Source organism: Nelusetta ayraudi, unplaced genomic scaffold, assembly GCF_046127955.1.
Source record: "Nelusetta ayraudi isolate G7.1 ecotype Tasmania unplaced genomic scaffold, CSIRO-AGI_Nayr_v1 ptg000120l, whole genome shotgun sequence".
In the NCBI taxonomy this organism is placed as follows: domain Eukaryota; kingdom Metazoa; phylum Chordata; class Actinopteri; order Tetraodontiformes; family Monacanthidae; genus Nelusetta; species Nelusetta ayraudi.
This window is the reverse complement of record NW_027466170.1, coordinates 2,458,170-2,484,161: the sequence shown is the minus strand read 5'-3', so window position 1 is coordinate 2,484,161 and position 25,992 is coordinate 2,458,170. Positions and strand designations below refer to the sequence as shown.

General features: G+C 45.1%; 2 protein-coding genes across 3 annotated transcripts in view; one reads left to right on the top strand and one right to left on the bottom strand.

Annotated features, from left to right (window-relative positions):
* Window positions 1-67: 67 nt before the first annotated feature.
* Window positions 68-3,615, bottom strand: ilkap (integrin-linked kinase-associated serine/threonine phosphatase). Of its 2 annotated transcripts, none has more exons than XM_076049850.1 (10): window positions 3,311-3,615; window positions 2,629-2,760; window positions 2,386-2,503; window positions 2,130-2,236; window positions 1,685-1,778; window positions 1,490-1,577; window positions 1,252-1,388; window positions 965-1,084; window positions 619-700; window positions 68-302 (listed from the first exon to the last, which is right to left on the bottom strand). In XM_076049850.1, exons 1-10 carry the CDS (start codon window positions 3,351-3,353, stop codon window positions 141-143), a joined length of 1,083 nt encoding a protein of 360 aa, XP_075905965.1. In that variant the 5' UTR covers window positions 3,354-3,615; the 3' UTR covers window positions 68-140. The 2 variants fall into 2 exon arrangements, with proteins under 2 accessions (XP_075905965.1, XP_075905966.1); XM_076049851.1 differs by having other exon boundaries at window positions 2,638-2,760.
* A 607-nt stretch (window positions 3,616-4,222) lies between these two features.
* Window positions 4,223-25,992, top strand: part of ltbp4 (latent transforming growth factor beta binding protein 4) — a 36,753-nt gene continuing 14,983 nt past the window's right edge. Inside the window, exons 1-11 of the mRNA XM_076049853.1 lie at window positions 4,223-4,533; window positions 8,253-8,323; window positions 9,356-10,085; window positions 11,596-11,843; window positions 14,788-15,057; window positions 20,510-20,779; window positions 21,145-21,227; window positions 21,318-21,491; window positions 23,388-23,493; window positions 24,215-24,274; window positions 24,578-24,700. Coding sequence (XP_075905968.1) covers window positions 4,331-4,533; window positions 8,253-8,323; window positions 9,356-10,085; window positions 11,596-11,843; window positions 14,788-15,057; window positions 20,510-20,779; window positions 21,145-21,227; window positions 21,318-21,491; window positions 23,388-23,493; window positions 24,215-24,274; window positions 24,578-24,700 — 2,338 coding nt within the window. The 5' untranslated portion in view covers window positions 4,223-4,330. The remainder of the gene's footprint in view (window positions 4,534-8,252; window positions 8,324-9,355; window positions 10,086-11,595; window positions 11,844-14,787; window positions 15,058-20,509; window positions 20,780-21,144; window positions 21,228-21,317; window positions 21,492-23,387; window positions 23,494-24,214; window positions 24,275-24,577; window positions 24,701-25,992) is intronic.

The window sequence follows — 25,992 nt, the reverse complement described above, 5'->3', positions numbered from 1 at the left end:
TTGCAAAGTATTTTTAAATGTCAAATTTAAGGCATCTCAAATGAATGAATCACTTCAACAGCACAGATAAAGAAAAACGTTTTATTGGAAAAGATGAGACAGCGAGGGAAGACACTCAGATCAGGCAGGCATGTTTGCTTTCAGAAGCCAATGGAAACCAGAATAACAGTGACGTTGTCGGCACAGCCCCGCCTCACTGCCTCACTGGCCAGCTGTTGGCAGGCAGATTCAAACCTCAGCTCCTCATCAGTAAGCGCTGGCTTCTGCTCCACACTGGTTTCCTGCTGCAGTGGGGAAGGGGACTGGGGAGAAGGGAGTGAATAAAAGAAATGTAACTGTTAATCTTGACAATGACAGTGTTGTTGTACGAAATAAAACAGGATGACTTTCAGATTGTACTCTATCATATGTCATTAAAATGAGTGTCGCTTGCATGGAAGGGCGAGCTATAGCCCATCTTTCTCCTACATGCTAGAAAATGGAAATTTCTTATAGTTTTTATTTTATTTATTCCATAGCATTTTGTATGATGTTTAAAGAAACATCCCGTTAGTCAAGTCACTTGGAGGTTGAAGAGATAAAAACATTTTGAGAGGAAAGTCAAGGGGGGGAAAAGACCTGCAGAACGTCGAGGACGTATTTCACGGCTTCATCAGCAGAAAACACTTTGAACAAACCATCACAGGCAAGAATAATAAACCTGAAACAGAGGAAGACAGAGAGAAAACATCAGTGACAGAAACTTCCTGCAGATTTGGCAGGAAAAAGTGCATCAACCTGCTCTAAGTCACAAAACAAACCAGATGGAAACTGACCCTTTATCTCCACTGTTTCTGCAAAGCTAGGCTAACTAGCTGGCTAAATATTAAACCTCACATAGACAAGATCTGATGATTCACTATTCAGGGGTGGTCTTGAGTTACGATGGGACATTGAACTAATCAGCCGTGACAATCACACTTACTTGTCATTTGTTGTGAGCTGACACCTCCTGAGGTCCGGGGTGGAAATGACTCCGCAGCGTTTGTACTGACCGTCGCCGATGGAGCGGGACACCTCGAGGACACCCAGCACTCTGCCGTCCCTAAAATGCACACACAAAATCACACTCAAATGACTTGATCAGCGATGGTCAGGAACCCATGTGGACTTTCATCTACGCATGTTTCCTGACATTTGAGAGTTGAAATCTGAGTAATCCGGTTGCAGTGCACGGTTAACTTTGCCAGAACTTTCTAGGATTCTGGGTACCTTACAGTGCCTCCTGCTTTCTGGATCCTCATCCGCTCCTCGTAGATGGTGGGGTTGTGTTCTTTACTGAGGGCCAGAGTCACCGACTTCCTCTGACCGCCTGCCGCCTCCGTCTCCTCCATCCGACATAGCACTGCCTGCAGGAAGAAACGCACATACACGCACACACACCAAACCACTTAGTCACGGTGCAGTGCAGCAGCGGACAGACAGGGATGTTTTGTGAAGTGCAGCTCACCCTGCTGTCTCCCAGATTGGCTACATACACCAGGTCATCCACCACCAGCATGCAGGTGGCTGTGGATCCATCCTTCCACGCCGGTTTCCTGCTCAGCAACGGGGAGAGACGGAGAGGAGCCTGAGGCTGCAACCTCCACTGCAACAAAGCATGTATTTGAAAAATCACAAACACTTCCTGTGTGGGAGTTCTTACTGGCTGGAGGCTTTCTTCAGGAAGTCATCGTCTGTCTGTCTGAATGTGTCCAGGAGACATTTCTTAACCAGCTTGTCCAAGTTGTCCATTTCCCCTGGAAGAAAACATCACGTTTCATCCACTGGGAAGGCCGTCACTCTGTCTTCTCAAGAGGAGCAGAGGCAGTTGCAACTAACTTGGGGAAAGATATCAGCGCCCCTTTGTGACATCACAAAAGGCTGATTTACAGAACTGCTTTATTACTGAAAAAAGATGAAGGATGAATTTTAGGTAGAGACACAGATTATTGTTGGAAAAGAGTTAGTAGTAAAGTACATTTAATCATTTTCCATAAAATAGCTGAGTTACTTGCTGTGGCTTAAAACGTATCTAAACTAAGTATCACAACATTTGGTGCAACAAAAGAGATTTCATCTTATTTGGTGAGTGCTCTGATGAAACACACCACTGGGGAACTTCTTGGCCAGGTTATGGTGGAGATTCTCAGCAGCATATCGAGATGCTCGAGCTCCTCCGTGACCATCAAACACGGCAAAGTACGAAAGCCGAGACCTACACGACACACAAAGCACACCATGGCAAGTCAGCCCCACACACACACACACACACACACACACACACACACACACACACACACACACACACACACACACACACACACACTCTTAGGATTTCCTGAGAGATGTTTGGCAGTTTCTTACACTTGTTGGGGCAGAGCGGGCAGACAGCCGCTCATGTCGGGGTGAAGCACGTGAGCGTCCTGCATCTCCTCCCGCTCGCCACGCCTCACCGCCACGTAGCCCTTCAACACGGGGAGACCTAGAGAAACAACACACCTGTCAGTGTCCACACACGCCACCTTCCCCATGGCCACCGTACCCACGTTCTACGCGTCATCTGGAGGGAAATAGGCAAACAAACATTGTGGTGGAAGAGCTGAAAACCTTCTTTACAAACTTTCTTGATCTCCTCCTCCCCCGGCTTGCCATCACACTCGTCATCTTCTCGTTTGCGTTTTAACCTTCCCTCTTCTGCTGCTTCTTTGGAGGCAGACTTTGGAGCAGTTGGAACCTGAGCTATAAGAAAAGCCAAAGCAGGGGACGACGTCATCACTCCCACTCAATATGTTGACGTTGCTATTTGACAGAAAAAGACATCGTTTTTATTTTGTCAAACTCAAAAGTATTGAAGTGCGAAACGAAACGAATTTTCTTTGTGTGCTTATATTAATTATCTACACTTACTTTTAAACATAAATAAAATCCTCTTGATCAAAACGAACGTATCTACAGTATTTTTGTGTGAATTCAACATCAACATTTCAGACACTTTCACGTTATTACGTGAAAATTACAACGAAATAACGTGAAACTTTTACGTTATTTCCTGAAACGTTGACGTTATACGACATAACGTGATAGTGTCTCGTTTTTACGAGAAGATTCATCATGAAATAACGTGATCATTTCATGTTATAACATGAAACTGAGCCCTGTTTTTTTTTTTTTTTTTCCTTCCTTTTTCCTTTTTTCTAGTGTGGCAGCAATGCGCTTCCGTACTGTCTGACACCGAGCTGAGTTACCGAATCTTCCTCCTCCGGTTGACTGCTAAAGCATCCGGACTCACCGGAGGTCTGTGTGGGTTCGGGCAGGTCGTCGAACAGATCCATACTGCCGTGCGAGCCTAGCTGCGAGGTGCTAGCGAACGAGCTAACAGAGCAGGGCGCCAAGCTCAAGCAGTGTGCGTAACCCAGGATTCCAATAAGGTGGTTGCTTGTCTAATCAGCTGTTGGATGCGTATCAATCTGGTAGCTCCACACGTTTCTTTTAGAAAAACGTGATCGTTGTTTTGATTAACGCTAACTTGGAGCTTCAGGTTAATAGGCAGCATAGGCGCCACACTGTTTATGCCATGCTAATAGTAATGCCAGCGGCAATTTCCTGTGATGCCTTCAAAATAAGGGTATACTGGAAACGTGCAGACGTTTTCGTATATCATTGAATATATACTATATATACACGGATTATATCTTTTACATTAGAATTTTTGATGGGGGCAGCGTTTGTGACCATTTGAATTGCATTCCTACCAGATTCACTAAAGTCTTCTTGGAGACAATCCACACCATTGTTATTTTTGATGACTACCAAATTTGTTGAGCTAATTTGCCAAAACTAGCAAAGATTGCAATGGTTAATGGTGTACACATCGTACAATTAAATTGCTAATGTTCAATTATTCTACTCAACATAATTTTTTTCAAAAATATTTGACCTTTTACCATTTTTCTGGATATCATAAAAAAAAGAAAAAGAACATACATTTCTTGGGGGGAAACATCAATATGAAAAACACAAAACTTAAAGTGGGGAAAATGTCGCATTTCCTTTCTCCTGCACTCCTGCTGGGGGCTAGACGCAATTCTCCATTCAGCCAATAGCAGCTCGCAACTACTTTTCATAAAGTCCTATTGGCTGAGGACGGAATAAAGCATGAGGTCGGTGTTTTTATGGAGGCCGGGAAGTTGCAGAGAGTTGCAGATGCACGAACCACCTCGCAATGCTTCTCTAGTGTTTCAGCTCTGATATATAACACGAACAGTGACAATATTAGTAATATCAATTCTAACCCGGTCCATAGGTCATCATGCTGCTCTATCTGTCGTGCTTGTGGATGTGTGGGATTTTAACTGTTCATACGGCAGCTCAGCATCCCTCCCGCCGGGAGGAGAGAGGTGCCCTTCGGGGCTGGAAGAGGCAGAGCGCCGGTACACCAACACCGATGCGTGCACCGGAGCCTGTGAAGGGAACCGGGGAGAAGCTCAGCGGCCGGCGGGCACCTCTGAGCGGGTGAGCAGGGGGGAGAACCTCCAGAGTGGTTGGTTTATATTTTTTCGTTCAAACTTCTGTTGCGTCTTACTATAGGTCTGCACGTGTTTATGTGGCGCAATGAATGCAATTAGAATTCATTTGGAATTCACTTGTTTGTTTGCTTTTATTCAGCTTCAAAATTAAAATGTGTGTTTACCTTTATTCGGGGTAAAAGCTATGTATCAGTGAAATATACAGGTAATGTCGACCTAATATGACCAAATGTTGGCTACCTTTATCAGAATTTACGAAAAAGCTCTGTATTGTTATCTTATTGGTGGCTGATGTAGGACCGTTTTGGTAGATGTTAGCTTGAACATTGTGTGTGTTTTGAGAAACTTGAAAAAACAACAACAATGCATATTGATTTTATTCGTTCATTTAATTTGTGTTTTTAAATTCGGCCCGTCGAAGTTGACGCTTGTTGGTTTGGCTGTGGTATCATATTTCAGCAGTACTCTAGGCGGCCACCAGGAGGCTTTTTTTTTTTTTTTTTTTTTTTTAAAACCCATATAATAATGGTTAAGTTGCTGTTGAACTTTGAAAGCTCACAGTAATGCAACTAAAGACAAAGCACAGCCGGTTTCAACACACTGAGAGGCCATGTTTTGTTTACATGCTTATTCCCAGCATTTTATGGAATTAAAATCTGAGAAAGAGAGAATGTAAATGTTTGAATAACTACCCTGTCCCCTTCACTGTGCATCTCACACTGTCAAAAACCCTCTTGGCTGCTTGAGGTCCCACCGCCACAAACTCATCCTGTTCTAGTGAGCTGACCAACGGGCACATGTCAGGTGTGTCGGTCTGCAGACGCCTCAAGAATGTGTGAAATTCTATGTGTGTGTGTGTCACCAGCCTCAAGTGCAAGTCTGACTGACGGTCAAGTGACGGATGCAAAGTCAATACACACACCTAAACACACTAATCCTAAACCCTGCAAACTGGTTGACAGGGGTGATTGTGTGTGTGTGTGTGTGTGTGTGTGTGTGTGTGTGTGTGTGTGTGTGTGTGTGTGTGTGTGTGTGTGTGTGTGTGTGTGTGTGTTTTCGGCCCTTTTGTAACATTCCCAAGGCACCTTTTTGCCGTTTGATTGTAGGATTGATTCAGTTGCAAACAGAGGTGAAGTCCCGCCCCTTCCTGTACAACCCTGTATAAAGTCGTTTAAAAAAGTATACATATATAATTCTGTTTAAAGGCTTCTTGGATTGACTTTAAATAACACACATGAAGACAAAACATACAACTTAATAAAACAATTACTTTTTTTATTCAAATATTATCTGGCAAATGCCAATTTTTATGACTTAAATCGTTATTCTAATCAGTGGAATGCTGCTTGCAGTACTCTGCACAGGGAAACAAACGAATGTGACCTGTTTTCGGGCAGCTTCAGGGCAGCTGTGGTGAAACTTTTGGAGTTGCGAGCCTCTGTTTTCTTTCCTCAGCAGATGAAAAAGTGGAGGCCAACAGATGTCTCAGTGTTCTCACGGGAAGAAGAAAGGAGTCGGGTTTGTTTGAAGCCCAAGGTGCCGCTGAGAGTGGGCAAACAGAGGCAACGTGGGGCTACCAGAGAACATTTCCCATTTATTCCTCTCACACTGAGAGCAACAAGCCAGTCTCTGTGAACTCCACTCTCTGTGAAGAAAATACTGAACTACTAGACAATCTAACGTTTTGTCTAAAAAGCAAGAACCGCACCTAAGTTTTGAGAATATATATTGGAACAATATTTAATTTAATTTAGATTTTTATTAACTTTTAATATGAATATGTTTTAAGTCTTAAAACTCCTGTCTCCTCTTAGGCGTGTTTTACGTACAGCCACTATGATTTTCATTTGTCAATGTGTCCTTGAAACGATCTTAGCTTGTGTTTGCCTAAACCTGCTGGCACCGCATGGCAGCGTTTCCACATGCTAACTTTAGCTCCAGTTTGTTCAAATCATATCATGATGTGAAGCTTATTAGTTTTAACTCCTGCCGTTCAGGCCATATTGTTACAGGGGATCTTGTGATCTTTAGCCTCACTCTCATAACCTAACATGACTTTTGTCCCCTTTGCTGCCATGAAATCATTACCATGGACTCTTGGGCTTTGGCTTTAGATTGCCTGTAAGATGAGCCGCCCTGCAGTCTGTTGGTTTTAGTGTTGTTTTAGGAACATATGCTTACCTGAGACATGTTATCCTTTGTTTCTTAGCATGATATCATTACCTTAGACCTCTTGCGCCTTTTGCTAGGAAGCTGTCATCACCTGGGGCCTTTTGGCTTTAACTCGACTTTGTCGGCATGACATTATTACCATGTGTTTTCTCGCGAGATGTTATGCCCCAGGTTCCTTCGGCTTCTTTCATTCTGTCAATATTATATTCACTTGATTTAACTCTAATCTCTTAGCATTAGATGATGAATGGAGGCATTGACCATGTAGTACCTGGTGTGTGTGATGTATTTTGGCTTCACTGTGGAAGGTGTGAGGAAGTGAAGATGTCTTCTTCATTTAAGTTTTTTCCTTCTTTTTTGTTATTTTTTTTTTTAAACAAGCCAGCATGTAAACCACCCAAGCTGGGTCTTGCAGTTTTTAATTAAGTACAAACTTGAGCTTTACAGGTTACATTGGCAACATTAAAGCCCAGGTATTGACATTAACATGGACAATAAATTAAAAATGAAAACGACATATGCTAGTGCACAGTTTCACACAAACACACACACACACACACACACACACACACACACACACACACACGTATCCCGAGTCCTCCACCTCTTGCACTATAACTAATATTTAGAGATTGTGAGACCTAACCAGACAGTCTGTGTGTATACAGGTTCAGTGTTGTGTGTATGTGTGTGCACGCGTTTATTAATCAGCTGTGTGTGAGTGTGTGGACACACATCTGTTGCTGTTTGTGTGTGTTGCTCTGTGAAGCGGGGCCTCCTGCCTCGGCCACAATACGGGCAGAACTCTGTGAGTAATGATTAAATCCCACGCGGTGAAGTTGTGTCCACACAGCCTCGGCTCTCCGTCCTGCCGGCATGTTCCGCTGACCACGTCTCCACAGCTCCACTTACTGTACAGTGACATGTTCACTGTGGCCGCTGCCTCGTTTGTTGTGACTGTAACTGTTTCGCAGCAGCTGTCAGAGTGGACAGTTTGTTTGACTTGGCGATGGGTAAAATCAACAGAATGAATAAAATGCAAAAAAACTTCAAAGTGGTGGTGGTGGTGCCTTTTTTACCCTCTGCAGTTTGTTGCGCGTACACACACACACACACACACACAAATGCACACGCTTCCTGTTACATGTATTTGTGAAGACGCTGTAATGACTGAGCCACTGTTGATCTGCTAATTGACTTCTTTTCCCAGAAGGCTGTTGGGCTATAGAACCACTGGTCCGACAACAACCATGTCCTCATTTGACTGTTAAATAAAGTCTTCTTTATTGAAGTCAGCTTGACCGACAATTGTACGACAACAACAACTTCAACCCCCTGCTCCATTCTGACAATTAGCTAATAACTTTGCTAATGGACTTCTCAGCTGCTGTAGCATTAACCCTAAAACACTGACAATGAACTTAACGTAAAGACTCAGGAAAAAAGACGACTCAAGTTTCAGACTTCTCTACCCAAAACACAATTGCACTGTTTCTTTCAGTCTTTAATGTCCAAACTCTGTCTGTCTTGCAGCCCTCATGTCTGTGGAGGGCGCTGTTGTGTTGGATGGGCGCTGTCACCGAAAACCAGACGTTGCACAAAGCGTGAGTAAAGACAGCAACGTTTAATTTTTTTGTTTTTTAGGGTGGATGGGTTGGTCCTGTTTTGAACATGTGTAACTCATGGCGATTAATCTTTCTCTTGGATTCTTCTGTGTTATCCCGTCTTGTCATGATATTGATGGAGAAATGTGTGTGATGGTTGATGCCCTCAGTGAGCCAAACCCATGTAAAAGGCTTCACAAAACACACGCCAGTGTTTGAGACTGCATGTCACGTCCTCCATGACCCTCCCCACCCACTGCACACTCACTCTGACACACACACACACACACACACACACACACACACACACGCACGCACGCACGCACACACACACACACTTGTACAATAAGACAGAGATCCAAATAGTTCCTTTCAGATCAGGATTATGGAGCTAAGCAGAGAGCAGAAACTCGTGAATGGAGCCAGATTTAACCCACTAAAGGCTTACACACACACACACACACACACACACACACACACACACACACACACACACATGCAAAGCAAGCTAAGTCCCAGTGGGCTCTGGACCCATGAAGTAAAGCTTTAGTGTTAGGGTCACATTGTCCTGAAGAAAACTGAGAGGAAATGGTTGAGTAACACAAATACACACAAACGCACAACACATACACACACATGCACACTCACAGTTCTGTCTGTCAAAGGAAATGCAGATTATTTCCTGCTGAAGAAAGAGAAAGCACATTAGTCTCCAGAGGTCCGGCTCTGCAATCATCTTAACAAAATGTCCCCTAACTAGCTTAACTTAGCTTAGCTGTTAGCTTGAGGCTGCACCTCCCTGCCTCCATGGCTACAGACACTTTGCATAGTGGGGGCCAAGACCAACACATGCTGGCTGGTGTCCTCTGAGCCCTGACTGACATCTAACACCTTCCAAGCACTTCTCTGTACAAAAGTGTGCTGTGTTGTTTAGTAGAAATAAACGACTGTTTTCTTCCGTGTTTTTGCCAGTTTTCCTCCTGCACATCCAGTTTTCTTCCAATGACCCTCCTTTCTTCGCTCCTCTTGTAGCCAGATGTCTTCCCCGATGCCACAAGGGCGCCCCCTGTCGCCACCCTAACCGCTGCGTGTGCCCAAGAGGTTTCCGCGGCCGCCGCTGTGAGGTTCCAATCAAGGTCCATTCAATCGGTGGCCCGCCTGAACCAGGAGCAGGGAGCGGTCCCGCTCTCAGCAGCAGTCAAGTCGTGACGCTGGACTGGAGAGAGACCCGAGAACCAGTCCTGAAACCATTTTATCCACAAGCCGAAGGCCAGGAAAGCAAGTTCTCTGAGTCCACTGTGAAGTTTGGACACTTTGAAGCGGAGCGAGGAGGTCTGTCTGAGACGTTCCCGATGATTGACGACTCCCGGAAAAGTCCACAGGTGAGACGGACAGCTGAGGAGGCCACACCTGATGTCAACCATCTTCAACCTCAGCAAACAAAAGGCCCAGACGTAGAGCCAGTTTTATGGTCACAGGCTGAAGGACCAGTCACACAGAATTCGCTCAGACCAGCTACTGTAGAGCCTCTGGTGGCCCAGAAGTTAACAGAAATCCAAAGTATGGAGTCCAGCTGGAGGTCCGAAGCAGATGAAGGGTCCAGTGCTGCTCCTAGTCTGGAGAACAAACTTAATCTGGAGACCAATCTTGCACTTGGGGAGTTGAAAAGTGTGGAGGTGAATGTGATGAGTGAGGAGGAGGAGAAGAAGAAGGAGAAGAAGAAGAAGGTAAAGAGCGGAGGCGCTAAGAAACAGTCGTTGAGGTAAGACGCGTTCCGTTTCCTCAGAGTTTCCTCCCACAAATGCGTTTCCGTCTTTATTCGTATCTGGGAAATCTGCACTTTCACTATATGGACAGCAGGTGGAGCCGTCTACCTGCACTCACTGTAAATACTGTATTAACCTCTTTACTTAGCCATGGATCAAAGGTCAGTTTGAGTCTCTCATTAAGAGCGTCCCTCCATCAGTGGACCGATGGTTCCTGTTTTGATTGCAGCAGCTGGTGTCACATATCCTGCAAACACGTCTCATTGACTCACATCTCTGAGGAGACGTGTGAAGTCTGCGTGTGAAACCTGAGTTCACGCCGAGTCTCCGCGGCGTTAACAATCGAACACAACGCAGAGGTCAGAGGTCCAGGAGGTCACGGGGTCAGCAGGTCACAGGGTCAGGACCAGCTGTGGGAAAACTTGACCACAGGCTCATCCACAGAGAGGATGGTGGCAAACGTAGTTTAAGGAGAATTTATTTTTTTCATTAAAAGTTGCTCCTATGTAAAATAATCATGTTTAAAGGCCACTCGAAGTGGATGTTGTCAAAGTTACCCCTGTTTTATGGTTAATTTACTTGCTGCCTGCTTGCCTTTCTGCCGGCCTGCCTTTCTGCCGGCCTCCCCACATTCACACATTCATTCCAGCTTTTTCCAAGAAACGTTCCGTTTATCTGCGCCGTCCATCCTGGCACGGCGCTCACATACACAAGAGGGATGAAATATCAACCTGCATCAGACTGCAGGGCGTCCGTGGGTGTGTTTCCAGTTATCAGCCGCTGCCGCCTGCTTTTCATCAGGCTGCCAAAGGTCCTTTAAAAATCTCTCACTGTCTGACAGAAACAGAATTCTTTTTTTTTCTTTTTTTTTTTTTCAAATCTCGGGCCAGAAAAATAAACCTGCCACGCGACCCGTTTATGGAACATTCCTGCGATCCAGCTGATAAATATTTTTGCCAAAACTCTGAACTGAACGTGATCTAATGTTTTAAATTCCATCTGTGCTGACCTTTGACCTCCGCGCTCGCTGTCGACCCTGCTGCCTCATTCATCACCATTGATTTAAGGCTTGTCATCTTTCTGTATGAGGCTTAGTCTCCAGCTCATGTGCCCCAGATGTTTGTCATCACGTTGAAACTCTTTTCTTCCTGTACGGCTGCGCGGAGAGAACTGCGCGTCCACTCAAGGGCCTCCAGTCTCGCTGATGTTAAGGCAGGATGTAACCGCTGATGGCGTCATCTCTGATTGAGAGTGCGTAAGCTGCCTCAGTCAGCTCATGTCACAGAGAAGAAAATGCTCCTCCGTTAAATCTCTCTCGGCATGTTTGTGGATTCTTTATTAGAATCTAGTAGGTCAAGAGTCTTAAAAAAAAAAAAAAAAAAAACTTTCATTAGCATTGTTTTTGGCTCTTCACTTCCACTAAACATCTAGCTCGAACCGTCTTCATGCTTCTTTGAGAGTGAAAGTGTTGTCGTGTTTTTGCACGTGTGTCCTCTGTTGCGACAGCCTGAGAGAGGCCCAGGCGGTGCTCCTGAAGAAAGGTCTCTCGCGGGGAGGCAACGGCGACAAGATGGCGGCGCTGCTGATGAAGCACGTCGAGAAAGAGAAGAAGAAACTTCTCCCCTCCACGACCGTCTTCCCCCCGCCGTCATCAAACTCCTCGCTCTCACCCGCGCCGTCGTCCTCGCTTAAAGCCCACGTGAGGACCTTCCACACTCAGAAGGGCCAGTACACGGTTCACTTCATGCCCCCAGGTCAGTTCTTCTGCACAGCACGCATGCAGCAAAAAGTATTGCATAAAAACTGATTTTCGTTAGTTTTGAAAAAACTCCCGGAAATACTACAAATAACAAAAAATAGTCTGTTTCGTTGGCAGAGAAGTTCAAAGTGTCTATCGGCAGTTGCCATCTTCGCTGTGTTTATGTGTAAAGGCAAACTTCAGCCTCCCTGAAGTTTGCCTGTTAGTTCAGTTTCAGGTTGGAATTTATGTCCAGAGATAAATGTATGTATAAAAGCATAATTTCTTCTTTGAAAAAACTGACCAAATTGCATAGCTCCGACTGTTTATTGATTGTGTATGTGTTGTGATTGTGCACAAGGGTTACGACGGCGCATATGATAACCAGGCGGTATCGTGTTTGGACACGTTATCCTGAATGTTGGCGTTTCCAAGCACATACCAAAGCACCAATGTCATTATTTTGTATAATAACTAGTGTTTATCAGATACACTGCCACTGACAGAAAGCGTACACAGGCGGGTCACATCTGTCAGCTGTAGGCTGTTGGAAAAAAAAATAAGCTGAAGGTGATTTAATGGAGCTGGAATGCCAGGAGCTGAGTGTGTTAGTGTCTGATAAGAAGAGTTAATACAGTCCCGTAGTCAGCCTTGATCACTGCGATTAGACCCCAAAACAGTTCCTGTCATTGTCTGACTGTAGAAAGGACTGAGTGGCATTCGGGCCCCCAGAGAAAAGAAAACTCATGGCTAAATGGTTCATAGAAACACATTTAAAAAAAAAAAAAAAAGAAGATTTTTAGCTATGTGCAGAGATAACTATAATTTAAAATTTAAAAATTGGTTAATTTTTTGCATCATTTTGCACACACCTGCAAACAAGCTCAAATTGTGCCTTTTCTGTCTCGGCCTGAGGAATTGAAATGTAGGTGAGGATCACATACGCGTGTGGGTTTTGGTCCCATGTCTCTACGACGTTCGTATTGGCAGCGAGAATTATTCTAGTTTGGGTAATGGTCCCAAACAGCCCCAAATATTCTAAATGTTGTGTTAGGTTAGTTTGTGCTCTCATCAGTGTTGAAGCTTATAGGTTAATGCAATGGTAATATGTGTAATGTAACATTGTCACACTTATAGCCTGAGGCTAAAGCCAAACAGGCCTGTGTTTCTTACTAAGATTAATGCGAACAGTTCCAGGGTCACGGTCTTAAGCTAGAAGGAATGAGGCCAAAACTAACAGATTTATGTGTCCGATTAATGTTGTCTTCCTCACACACTCAGCTTGAAGCTTACGGGTCCAAGGTTACGTTCTTAGGCTAAAACAATGGGGGGCAAAGCTAACAGACTTAACCGCCCGAGTTAATATCGTCACACTTGCATACCAAGACCAACGCTAATGGATCCCAGCTTGCGTTCTAAAGCTAAAGGACTCAGGATCTACAACTTAAGGATCAGGCTAACAGCCTCTCAGACATTATCGTGCTAAGAGACAAAGGCTAACGCTGTTAGCTTTCAGTTTATCACCACCCTATCAACTGAGGCTAAAACATATTCAATACCACAAACCTCTTTGTTATGGAGATTTGTAATCCGTTCAGAGAGCATCATCTGTCTTTCGATATTTAGTAGCAAACACAGACAACAACCCCCAATCAGCAAATTGCAAAATGCAAACATGGGGCTAAACGGCCGAGCGTGACAATCTGGGAAATCAGAGAAACACGCTGAACTGCTGCAGAGCCCAGAAGAGATGTATGTGTCATTGCAATGTCGTAATCCTAAATTAGCGGTTTATAGTCATTCAGCCTCACAGTTCCAGGTGCATGCGTTTGTGTGTGTGTGTGTGTGTGACACGCGCGTGTCAACACACAAACATGCACGTGTGTGACGTGCTCTCTCGCTCAGCACATGAGACATGAGCTCATAAACAAACAGCAGCAGGAACAATCGGGCTCTTTTCCACTAAAACTTTGACTTAGACTTAGACTTTTTTATTTGTCATTTAAAAACATTCACTTCTCAGTGTACATTTACAGTGTACATTAAAACACGGCGGTGTGACGCTGCTCTGCTTATACATCACACACGCGCACACATGCATGTTGTAAGTGCATGTGGGGAGACGGTGAGAGACTGAAAACAGAGTGCTGACAGTCAATGCCGGCGTGTGACCAGGTGTCAGCGGTGGTCAGTGTTTCCCCTGGTGAGCGAGTTTCTGGAGGTCCATGGGCCCCTGAAAGCCAACACAGGGCGGACGGTGGGGGGTATTCCATCATCATCATCAGCAGCAACATCATTGTCATTGGGAGCTGACACTGTTCTGAGGTCTCTTCTGAAACGGTGTGCAGAGATCAGAGTCGTAGCGATGAATGACGGAGGGAAAAGATGAAGAACGAAGTCGAGCGGAGGAGAGCGCCGAACATCTCTGTCGAACATTTTGTTTGGAGCCGAGCCCAGTCCGGCACACTGCTTTCAATTATCTCTCTCTCACACACACACTCACACACACACTCACCCCTCCTCTCTTTCGCTCTCTCTCTCTCTCTCTCTCTCTCACACACACACACACACAGGAGTGTTTGGGGGGGAAACACTGTAGAGAGAGCGGAGGAGTGTGGGGGGTGGAGGGGCATCGGCTCATTTTTCCTCTTCCTTCCTTCCTTAACTCCTGCAACTCTCATTTTTTTCATAACTCCACAGAGCGAAAGAGGGAGGGAGGGAGAGGAGGAGGAGGAGGAGGAGGAGGAGGAAGAAGAGGGGGAGGCATGGCTGGGAGTGAGTGGGGTAGAGTCTGACAGGAGGGGGGAGGAGGAGGGGGACAGGCGAGGTTCTACAAGTTTTTCGGACGTTGCAGCTCGCGCTCAGAAACTCCCAAAGTCCGCAAAGTGGGAACATGGCACGGCCGGGACTCTGCCGCTCTCTGTGGCTCATCGCCCTCTGCCTCGTCTCTCCCCGGCCAGCTGACGGACAGGTCGCCACCAGCGCCACCAGAGGGGGAGGAGGAGGAGTGGAGAGGGTCCGGGTGATGTTCACGCCGACCATCTGCAAGGTGCGCTGCAGCCTCGGGCGCTGCGTCAACTTCTGCGAGCGAGGCAACATGACCACGCTGTTCAGCAGCAGCAGCAGCAGCAGCAGCAGCAGCAGCGGCCGTATAGGAGGAGGCGGAGGAGCAGCGGCAGGAGGAGGAGCAGGAAGGAGAGACGGCTCCCATGGACCGGGCTTCAGAGTCTGTGAGTTTCACTATCCTGTGTTTTTTTTTTTTCTCTCAGTGTTGAGTGCAGAAATCACTGCACTGACCTGCCATCATTCAAATCTCTACTTAAACCACGGTTAGTTACTGTTTTAATGTTCTCACTTTTTTACTTACTTATTTGTTTTGAACTACAATTTATATTAACCTCCATTTTTCCTCCCACTTATTTGACTCTAATCTGCATTTGGTTTATTCGTTTTTGAGGACTTCAAAAAGCACTCTATAAATATAAAGCATCATCATTATTATTATCAATAGAAATGATGTGCAGAACAGCATGAATCGAAACAGAGAATCCGGTTCAGGTTCAAAACAAGACAAATACTTCACAATTCCGAGTGAAGAGGCTGCTCACAGTCAAATTGGGATCACACCTTTGGAGCGTCTCTCTTGCCGGCAACTCAGACAAGTTTAATGGCCTCGTTAATTTGCTTGTAAAATGCTTAAAAATGCTACTGTCAGGGTTCGTCCCTGTGCAAGTTTGGCTTCTGGTTCGGTGCAGCTACAGACTTTCACTTGTAGAACGCTGTTGACACGGCGGAGCAGCGGTTTGCACTTTTGCCTCGCAGCAACAGGGTTGCAGGTTCGAAGCCCGAGGCCTTTTCTGTGTGCAGCTCGCCTGTTCTCGCCACGTGTGTCCAGGTATTCCAGGTATTGTTTGTCTTTGCGGCCCTCCAGTGATCTGGCGGCTTGCCCGGGGAGTAACCCCACCTTCACCCTCAGACAGCTGAGACAGGCTGCAGCAGCAGCCGTGACCCTGAGAGCAGGAGAAGCACTGATTAGAATATGGATGGATGCATGCGTCACTGGTCGTTCATTGCACCGCTGAGATTTGGATGCAGGTGAGGCTCACAATCACTGCATCGCTGCCAGAGGAACTCGTTTCGATGCAGATGTACTTGGACGCAAGAACAGGAAAACTTTGAGTGGAAATGTCTTCAATACAAAAGCATCACCGGCAGTCGATCAGAGGGTCGTAATTAAAGAGAGGAAGAAGCAGCAAACTAGATTACAGCAGGGTAAAATGAGAACGAGTCACCGTGAGGCTAAGTAGGAAAATTAGGCCACATTAAGTGTAAACAGGTGAGCTGTTTTTAATGAGCCGCCGGTGCTTCGGGGTGAGCAGGGTTCTGTAAATCATCACCATGACTTGGAAGTGGGTCCTCACTTCTCTGGAGCCCTGCAGCAGCAGCAGCAGCAGCAGCAGCAGCAGCAGCACTCCAAGTGACCAATCACAGCCTCATCCACAGCCAAGTCACGGAACTTTATTTTTATTTTTTTGGGATGGAATATGTCAGCTCATTAATTCACAGCAGCAGCGTCCCGTCTCATGTGAACATATGTCCCTCTGTCATCCTGAACAAAGGAGGAACTTAAACTCGTAGAAAACGCTGCCAGAGCAAATGCCATAAAAATCCGGCACAGCTGCGTCATGTGACCCGCAGCTGTTTGATGGTTGGCCGACTTGTGAAGAGGAGCCAGTGAATAGCTGCGCTGTGTGAATTGATGCCAGGTTGGTGTTTTCAACTCATCAATCTGTGCTGATCCGGCAATCATTGTCGACAACCAGTGACACTCTCATAAAATGGACTTCCACTCAGTTTTTAGACAGATTTTGCATTTGGGATACACTGTATGTTTGTTGCTAGTGTAAAGAAAGAAAAGAAAAGCTCAACCTTGAAAAAAAAACAAAAAAAAAAAACTCAATTCTGAAAGTTTCGACATCCTGAATTATTTTCAGAGGAACCAAATACAGCGGAGCTAATAAGCATCCTTTGGGGGCAATGGGACAGGGTTTAGTGGAGACAAAAAACAAAATCAGGACCGTACTGCTTGGTTGTCAACGGTGGCTGTGGCAGCGTGGAGGCTGCTGTGTGTTCACTTTGACTAGAAATGAACTTTTTCTCATTTAAAAAGACTTTTCTCCACAGCTGACTGGCTTTGGGTGGAGTTTGGTAAGACTGCGCATCACATCACATCACATCACATCACATCACATCACAGCTCAATAGGGGGCGGTGTTATCCTGCTGTTGTGCTCCTTTTACTAATAAGCTGCTCGATGCTAAAAGGCACTCTATGCTGTTTTTGGTGGAAGCATAAACGTAATTAAGCGCAATTTGTACAAAAATTACGCATGAGCAAAAAATGTACATTATAACTCCTTATAAATTTAGAAGCGATTAGTCATAAACCATTTTGTTTACACATCTGCTCGGATGTTTATCGGAAATTTGTTGCCTCAGCATCTTAAATCCATGACAGTTCTTCTTCTGGATTGCCTGCTGGTGAGAAACTAGCAAACGTCATCGTTAATGCTCATTAACTCGCAGAGATGGAGGCTCATGTTTGCGTTGCCTTTTGGAGACCTAGCAGCGTCGGCCAGTGTTTTAGCTACAATCACATGGAGTGAGGCACTAAAAGGAACCGAAACGGGGTGAACGGATAGGAAACATATGGCTTTCATTTGTCATTAGCCAGCCTCTCTCTCTCTCTCGCACACTCGTGTGCCCAGGATATTTCACCGGTGATGTGTGGACCTTAAGTCAAGTGGTGACGTATGGCAGTGTTCTTTTTTTCAACAAGTGAACACAACACAAGCACAACACAAACACTGCAAATGAAGAGAAGGGAGGATGTGACATCATGAGGTCAGAAGGGGAATCCCTGTCCTGGGGTGCCTGCTTTGTCTTTTTCTGCACATCCATTACTAACTTGAAATAAAAATGTATGACTTGTTAGCACCAGGTGAGCAGGCTGTTTCATGTTTCAATGTGTGGTGTTGTGATAGAAAATAAAGTGATAAAGTGAATGCCAGCAGCTGCTGCGACCCTAGGATTTAAGCTGTTGTACATTAGTTGTGCACAAGGCGCTATCCATTCGATATCCACCAGAGGGAGCTAGTGTGAACAAATGCTGCTGTTTGTGCAGCACTAAGATACTCAAAAAGATTCAGCAGTTTTCTGTTGTGATTACAAATTAAAACTTTGTTTGGAGGCATCAACGTGCTAATGCGAGCTAGCTCCCATTCCTGGGCTCAGTTAGGACACCTGCTGGTGATATTTGGTAATTAAGCTTGTCTAAATGTCTGCCTGTTAAATGTCTGCCCTTCACACACACGTCACACTTGTGTTTTGCGGTGGATCATCTCCACTGGATGCAGCGTCCAACCACAGCGCAACCACCTCAGATCTTTCTCGTCTTGCTGCCTTCCTGTGTGTTTACGTCGCTGCGTCCCTTAAATCTTGTCTTGTTTATGCGCGAACACTCCTTTTCCATTTGTCTTTTTCGTTTTCTCTTTTGCACTCCCGTCACCCCCCCAGAGCTCATCCAAACTGTGTGTTTGTCTTGATGGAGTCCATCTGCAGGGCGATGTCCAGGGTAATAATTAGGTCAGTGTGTTTCCAGCAACACACACATGCCGCATCTTGCTGCGTGTGTGTGTGTGTGTGTGTGTGTGTGTGTGTGTGTGTGTGTGTGTGTGTGTGTGTGTGTGTGTGTGTGTGTGTGTGTGTGTGTGTGTGTGTGTGTGTGAGATACTCAAGAATAAACACTTAGAATTCTGCACTGCTCGCATACTTGACTCACAATAAGCTTGACACAATTCCAAAAAAAAAATGTAGAAACACTCGCAGTATTAGACCATGGGCAACAGTTTTGCGTTATCTCATCATTATGTCATTCATAAGTCACCATATTGTCTACCGCTTGGTTCAGTTCTTGTTCTTCCATCTCTGCAGCTGCTCTGGCTTTGGTGTCATTATTAGGGTAACAAAGTCTTTCCAAGGCAGGATGGAACACGAAGTTCTTCCAATCAAATTATTGTTCTCCCAAAGGAGAAATGGATGGTGGTGGCGGCGGCGGTGCGGGTGGTGGCATGTTTGTTTGAGTTGTTGTCGTGTAAACATTTCAGACACAATCCAGATCACACTCTTGACATGCACACAAGAAACCTTTATGTAATACTCGGTTACATATAATACATGTGGTCACTTCGCTGGTACTATTTTGGTACAAACAAGCAGAAGATCCACAGAAGTTCCTCTGTGGATCTTCAAATTCTCACCCTGGTGCATCCGATGGAACACTTTATAATTTCTTTTTACTTAGGTCAAACTGAAAAATTGTCAGATTTTGTGACAATTACTTTGTGACAAAAGCTTATAGAATCTCTGCAGCGACTGCAAAAGCTTTCTGTCCTTCAGAGATGTCAGAGCTTCCAGAATTCTCCTGCAACATGACTTGTTTCTGGAATAATCGTACATTTCAGTCGCATTCCAAATCCCATGGCCCTAGTTGAGGGTTAGAAGGACACAAGATACACCCAATCTGCAGCTGACAGCGCACCAAGCAGCACATCCAGTTCCTGCATGTTTAGCCTTCAATGATGAATAAACTCCAATCATTCACACTATGTTTGTTCTAAAAAAAGGTCTGTTTTTGGCCGGCAACACCTCGCTGAACTCTGGGTAATGGCACGGCCACATCCTGTTGCAGGACGGGAAGGAGGAAGTGACCGGCTGGGCTTCTGCTGGCGCCCGGTCTGGCTTCACCTCTGTTATCTACGTATATCAGCTGACCTTGCGCAGGACCCCGCGGTCGCCTGGCAACCCAGAGGAGGAAGTGGAGGGAAGGGGTGGGGCGTTTGTGCAAGAGCCTGAGAGTAAACAGCAGAACATGTTTCCAGGGAGGCAGTAAACATGATGGATGTGTATTAGTGTTGGCCTTGGTCCACCGTGTGTGTGTGTGTGTGTGTGTGTGTGTGTGTGTGTGTGTGTGTGTGTGTGTGTGTGTGTGTGTGTGTGTGTGTGTGTGTGAAGCCTCTTACAGTATATTTGCTGAAGTACTGTTGGCCTGCTCAAATACTTCTGTCTCACTTGTATTACTACATACTATGTATTAAATACACATTGGGGAGAGAATGAAGTTTCATGACAATTTGATCAAACTGGACTTACTTAGTACAAAAGAAAACAACAACAACATTATTGCACCAATCAGCGTTTAGCTAATCCACTTTTACTATCAAGTCACTCATATATCATCTCTTAAAATGGAGGTTTGTTTGAAAAATGTCAAAACTTCTCGTTTTCCAAAAAAATGATTGAACATAATTTTCATGTTCTGGTTTTCGTTTCTGAATGTCAAAGGGGGAAACATATCACAACTGGAATAAATTTATGACATGCGGCTCTCATTTCTCTGCTTATTAAACAATTAGGAGGAGCAAATTTTTTGGACAATGTCGTATTATTGTTTGTAACTGGTTTAAACGGTGTGTTTCATCGTCAGAATGTTGTAACCAAACCCTGGTGTGCACAAGTAACCCGTCCAAACATTCACTTTTCAGTTGTTATGTGTTCATTGTTATTTAAAAGTGTCCAAGGAGTTCCACGCCAGCTGATGTGGCTGCTCTCTGCTCCCCTGCAGTCCTCTGCCCTCTGCTGTGTAAGAACGGAGGCGTGTGCCTGCAGTCGGACCACTGCCTCTGCCCGCCAACCTTCACCGGCAAGTTCTGCCAGATCCCCGTCGCCTCAACCGTGGCGGCCGCCGCCAACGGTGCTGCCCCGCCCTCCTCCTCCACCAATGAGGTGGTCAAACCTGCGCTGCTGTCCGCCATGACGGCCAATCAGGAGCTGACCCAGTCTGAGTTCCTCATGCCGCTGGGACAACACTACGAGTCAGTGACCGTGGCTGGAGGTGAGGAGGATTTTATTTTTTCAAGCTGTCGTGTATTAAAGCATACAGTACGTACAGGAAATGGCCAGTTCGTCAAACCAAACATTGCATGTGTTAGAATGAAATGTTGACCTTCCCTCCCACTCCTTCCATTTCCAGGCCACCGATGACACAAACACTCTTCGCTTTATTCGCTCCTCAGTTAGCCATGTCATATATGCGATTTGTCTTTTTTCACTAGAAAAAGATAAAAGTATATAGAATTTCATCAAATTAAAAGATTATTATATTAAAATAGCAAGAAATGAAAAATATACCTGTCGATAAAAACAATGTAGCAATCTAAATCAGGTAGTGCTTAATTCAATAAAGCGTTGTCTGTGCAGCGCCCGCCCCGTCCCCCTCCATGGTGAAGGTCAGAGTGCAGCACCCCCCTGAGGCCAGTGTGAAGATCCATCAGGTGCTGAAGGTAACAGAAACTTTTCCTCTGACTTTCCTTGTTTTGATGCCAGCGTGTCTCTTGACCTCTCTTGTCTCCTTTCACCTTCTCTGCTGTAAGGTCTCCGGATCTGCTCCTGCCCTGCAGAGCCTCTTCTCCTCCTCGTCCTCGGGGTCGGCGGGCGCTCCGGCGCCCTCTATCGGGGCGATCCAGGCGCAGACGCTGAGGGGAGGTGGCACGTACAACCAGCAGTCTGGATTCAAGTACTGCTTCAGGGAGGTGAAGGACGGACAGGTGAGACGACAACATTTACTCATTTTGATACATGGAGTTGGTGTATTACTCTGAGCGAACTCAGTCATGAAAAAACACACACAACCCTGTGGAATAACTGTCTGCAAAACTATTTGTTTGACAAGAGTTGGTTTTTTATGATGATGACTTGTGCATTAAGAGGCTTGTTGTTTGCATATTTCTTGTGCTTGTTGGGGTGACGTTAGTGTCCATTTCACAGCTGTAAAATTCCTGTTCACACTGGACTGATTTCAACAGCTTTGACTTCTGAAAGTCACATTGAGAAATAGCAGATAATCACGGGTTGACGACATTTTGGAATGGGTACAAAACGCGTGTTTGTAGAAAACGACACAAGAAATATCACTCAGGATCCAAAATGGCAGCGCGCTCAGTCCAGGCCCTAGACTCCAAGTTGTATACGCCGAAAAAGTTTTTGACTTCTGCATTAAGGGTCCAGCATGCTTTTAATCGACTCAAAGACCATAACTGTAAAATCTACAATAGAAAGATTTGCCTTGCTGCAATACCTCAAGTGGCCATTGGGAAAAAAAATCAGCGCACTGATAATGCATAATGCATAACGACAATAAAGCTTCACCTTTTACCTTGACACACCCGGTCGCAACAGAGACCACTTTGTGTTGACATTCCTGACTGGCAGTCGAATACCAGGGATTATGAAAGATGGACTTCACAGTGAAACCTCAGCCTTGGCCTGCTGATGTCACCGTCCAGCAGAGATTTATCGGGACCTGGCGCTATGTTGTGGCCGCAGGCTGGTTTACATTAGCTCCCTGGCAGCCGTCGCTCACACGCCCGTCCTTCCTCGGCCTGTATTTCACGCCGCTAACACAGAGCAGCCTTAGTTTGGATGCAGTAGCCGCTGTCACACGTTCCAAGGAAAAACAAGCATCGCCGGTGAACGGGTCAGTCGCGATCCGGGGTAATGTTCAACACTGAGTCATGGAACACGCTTCACTTGCACAGGCCAAATGTTTTGGCAGCTCACAGCGGTGCCAAAATATTTGCGTTATTATTACTACTATTATTTTTCATCAGTTTGAGCCAAAACATCTTAATGACAATGACCTCAACCACTTTCATGCTACTATGAAGGTTTTTCTCTTCAGGATGAAATGTGTTTAACACAAAAGAGACGAGACAGATGTTCTTGTACTTTCAAAAAATTTTGGCTTGCTGGACCAGCAGGTGGTTTTGTTGTTGAAGACAAAGCAGGAAGGGCTAACGGCTATTTACTGCCCTTAAAAACCACAAAAGAAGACACTGACCGTTTCAAATCTGCTGCCCCAAATGCCAGCGAAAAAAAATCTCATTGGCTGACTTAGAATTTGAGGTTTGTCCAATGGCTTTCTTCCCCTCGGTGGTTGCTAGATGGAGATGTAAGATAAATCCACTGGCTTCAGGAAATTTTCCATCCGGTGTGCCAGGATAAGCGCAGTCCGTTCTGCCCAATGGGCACTTGCAGTATTGCTGCTTAAAATCATACATTTTTTCTTAAACCCCCCCCCCCCCAAAAACCAAACCAAAACACACACACACACACACACACACACACATACACACACACACACACATACAGACACACACAGATTTCAGGAAACTGTACATACCTGCTTGCTGATGTCCTTAGATGAACTGAACTTGAGCAACCCTGCAACCTTGAGTGCAGGATATGATTGGATGGATGGATGGATGGATGGATGGATGGATGGGTGGGTGGGTGGGTGGAAAAACTCAGCGAGAACCGTTTTCCTAATGCAATTAATGTTTATTATCATGATGTTATCCATTTTCTTTACCCATGATGATTTGGATTTTTTTTCCATACTGTGTGTGTGAACCCTGCCCTTGTGTATGTGTGTGTGTCTGTAGTGCAGTTCTCCTCTGCCTGGCCTGAGGAGCAGGGAAATGTGCTGTAAAGGGCTTGGAAAGGCCTGGGGGATCACCGACTGCGTCCTCTGTCCCTCTGACAGTATAGGTACACACACAGAAACACACTCATCCATATATAGTGTTTGTACTTTGTTGGAAACTTTCCGATAGAAGACATCCGTGGAAAGTTTATTTTGAGGTTAAAGGTAGTGATAATGTTTTTCCAAAAATACCACTGTGGTACAGATAAGACTTGACCAACAATAACTGAGAGTTCTGATACACACACACACACACACACACACACACACACACACACACACACACACACACATACACAGAGGGATATTTTTCCTAGGATACTTTATTACTGAAATATGCTGGAGGCATTCCACCAGGAGCAGCTTATATAACTATCCAAAATTATTGTGCACACATGCACACACACTCGTACACACACTCTCACACACAGCATGGACCGAGTCAGTAGAGATGCTTTGTCCATGCAGAGCTGACTAACAGCAATGGAATGCTGCTCTGTGGGACAACGGTCGCACAAAAACATAGCCAGAGAGAGTCAAACAACACACACCAGGTTGTTTCTTATATTTATCCATTTTCTGATGATCTCCTTTCAGGATTTATTAGTTCATTTTAAATAGAGTTGCATAAAACAAACACAGCCATCTGCTGTATGACAGTAGTTTGTCTTTGTGAGGAGGTAACAAATCACCTCTGGTTCAATTTGAAAATGATTTTTGTGATTTTTCTTCTTTGTATTTCGTGGCGTCATGCAGTAGATATTAATCAACCTGATTGGTCTTCAGGTCAGACCAACAATAGCTGTCCTGCTGGTTATGAGCGGGGCAATGGAACGCAATGCGTGGGTGAGCTTGCTTTACACACCCACACACACACACGCATTTTGATTCAGTATCTGGCTGTTGTTTGGGTCGCTGTCTTCAGTCCTGTGGAGTTCCGCTGGTCAAACACGCAGAACTCCTGAAGGAGCTGAAGTTACAAACGAGGCGTCTCTTCTCAGTTTCAGCTCTCTGTCCTCATCCAACGCACTGCACTCTCCTTGTTGACGTTTTCAGAGTCTAATCCACATTTTTTGCTGTTGCACAATTAGCCAGAAAGAGAAGAATGTGCAGTAACGTGTGTGTGTGTGTGCGTGTGTGTGTGTGTAGACGTGAATGAGTGCCTCCAGCCGGGGCTGTGTGAGAACGGGATCTGTGTGAACACTCGGGGAAGCTTTAGCTGTGTGTGCAGGTTGGGGTTCATCCTCGACGCCACACATGGAATCTGCATCTGTAAGTATCGCACGCACGCACGTACGCACGTAAACAAACCCCACGTGCACGCCGCCGGCTTGGGAATGAAATGAGGAATATGACAGACTCCAGATCAGAACTTCTTGGAGCCATTTGAGCTCTCGCTGCCTAAATCTGTCTATATCGCCAAAGCTTCAGTTTATTTCTCCCTTGTGGAGCTTCATGTCAGTGTTATTACGTACCGTATATTATTAGCATATAGGCATTAATGGTCCCATATTCTGCCATTTTTCAGGTATTTATTATTTTATATCTTTGCAACCTTGTGCAATGAAATAAAAATTGGATATTTAGCTCTCTGTTTATAGCTTCCTGCTGAAACTGATGTGTTCTTCATGTTCAGGAAGACAAAAACAAGGCACTATCAAAGCAGGTACCTGACTGGGAGTGTTGTCACTAACCTGGGACAGGTATATGAGCCGTTTGTGACATCACAAAATGTTCCATTTCATTTTGTTTGCGCCAAACAGGCAATTTTAGCTTTAACTTTTTTGCAAAAGTGGAGCAACCTGTCGGTGAACTGATAGGCCACAGGTTATTTTTACAGTGGGTTTTGTGTGACGTGAGACCTTTAAAAGAAAATAATAAAATATACAAAAGTTTTTGCCCATGAGATGATGTATTTTTTTCAGCGACTATTTTTGCTTTTGCATGACTATCCGGCCCTATAAATATCTACAACTGCAGGAGAATTCAACTGTTTATTAGCCAGTGAGAAGTCAGGCGAGGGCTGTTCTTCAACCAGCTGATGTCAGTTGGATCGTTTTCCTACTAAACGTCAGAGGACCGCTTTGGTCTGCTGAAAGGCAGCGAGATCAGGCCAAAGTCTGGGGCTCAGATGGGTTTTGAGAAGCCTGACTGGTGCTCTGCTTATTCTGACCGGCACTGAAGAAGAGGAGGAGGAGGAGGAAGAGGAAAAATGGGCGTGGCTCTACTCCAAGATGCTGGTCCGCCGAGTAACTAATGACAACACTATAATCAAGGCTGATTTGTTCATTGTCTCACCTCTCTGTTGCTCTCAAGCTGGCTGGATGATATGTGTATGTATTATAGGTGTCAACTGTTTGTGTGATGTGTGTATTCTTTGTCTTTCTTAGTCGTAAACTGTGTGTATTATGCCTCCTGGAAATTACATGTTTTTGCCCTCTAATTTCAGTTAAATTTGAGGTTAAAAAACAACAAAAGTCTAAATAACACTTTGTCACTTAAATGAAATGAGAGAATTTATCAATACTCAAGAAAACAGTAAATGATCATATGTTGAGTGAAAT

What these genes read in the sequence shown, in the direction of transcription:
- ilkap (XM_076049850.1), bottom strand. Translation starts at nt 3,353, where the DNA reads ATGGATCTGTTCGACGACCTGCCCGAACCCACACAGACCTCCG. An exon ending in CCCGCTCTGCCCCAACAAGT is followed by an intron (nt 2,237 to 2,385) that starts GTAAGAAACTGC and finishes TGTGTCGTGTAG; the next exon opens with GTCTCGGCTTTCGTACTTTG. An exon ending in CTGAAGAAAGCCTCCAGCCA is followed by an intron (nt 1,578 to 1,684) that starts GTAAGAACTCCC and finishes GTTGCTGAGCAG; the next exon opens with GAAACCGGCGTGGAAGGATG.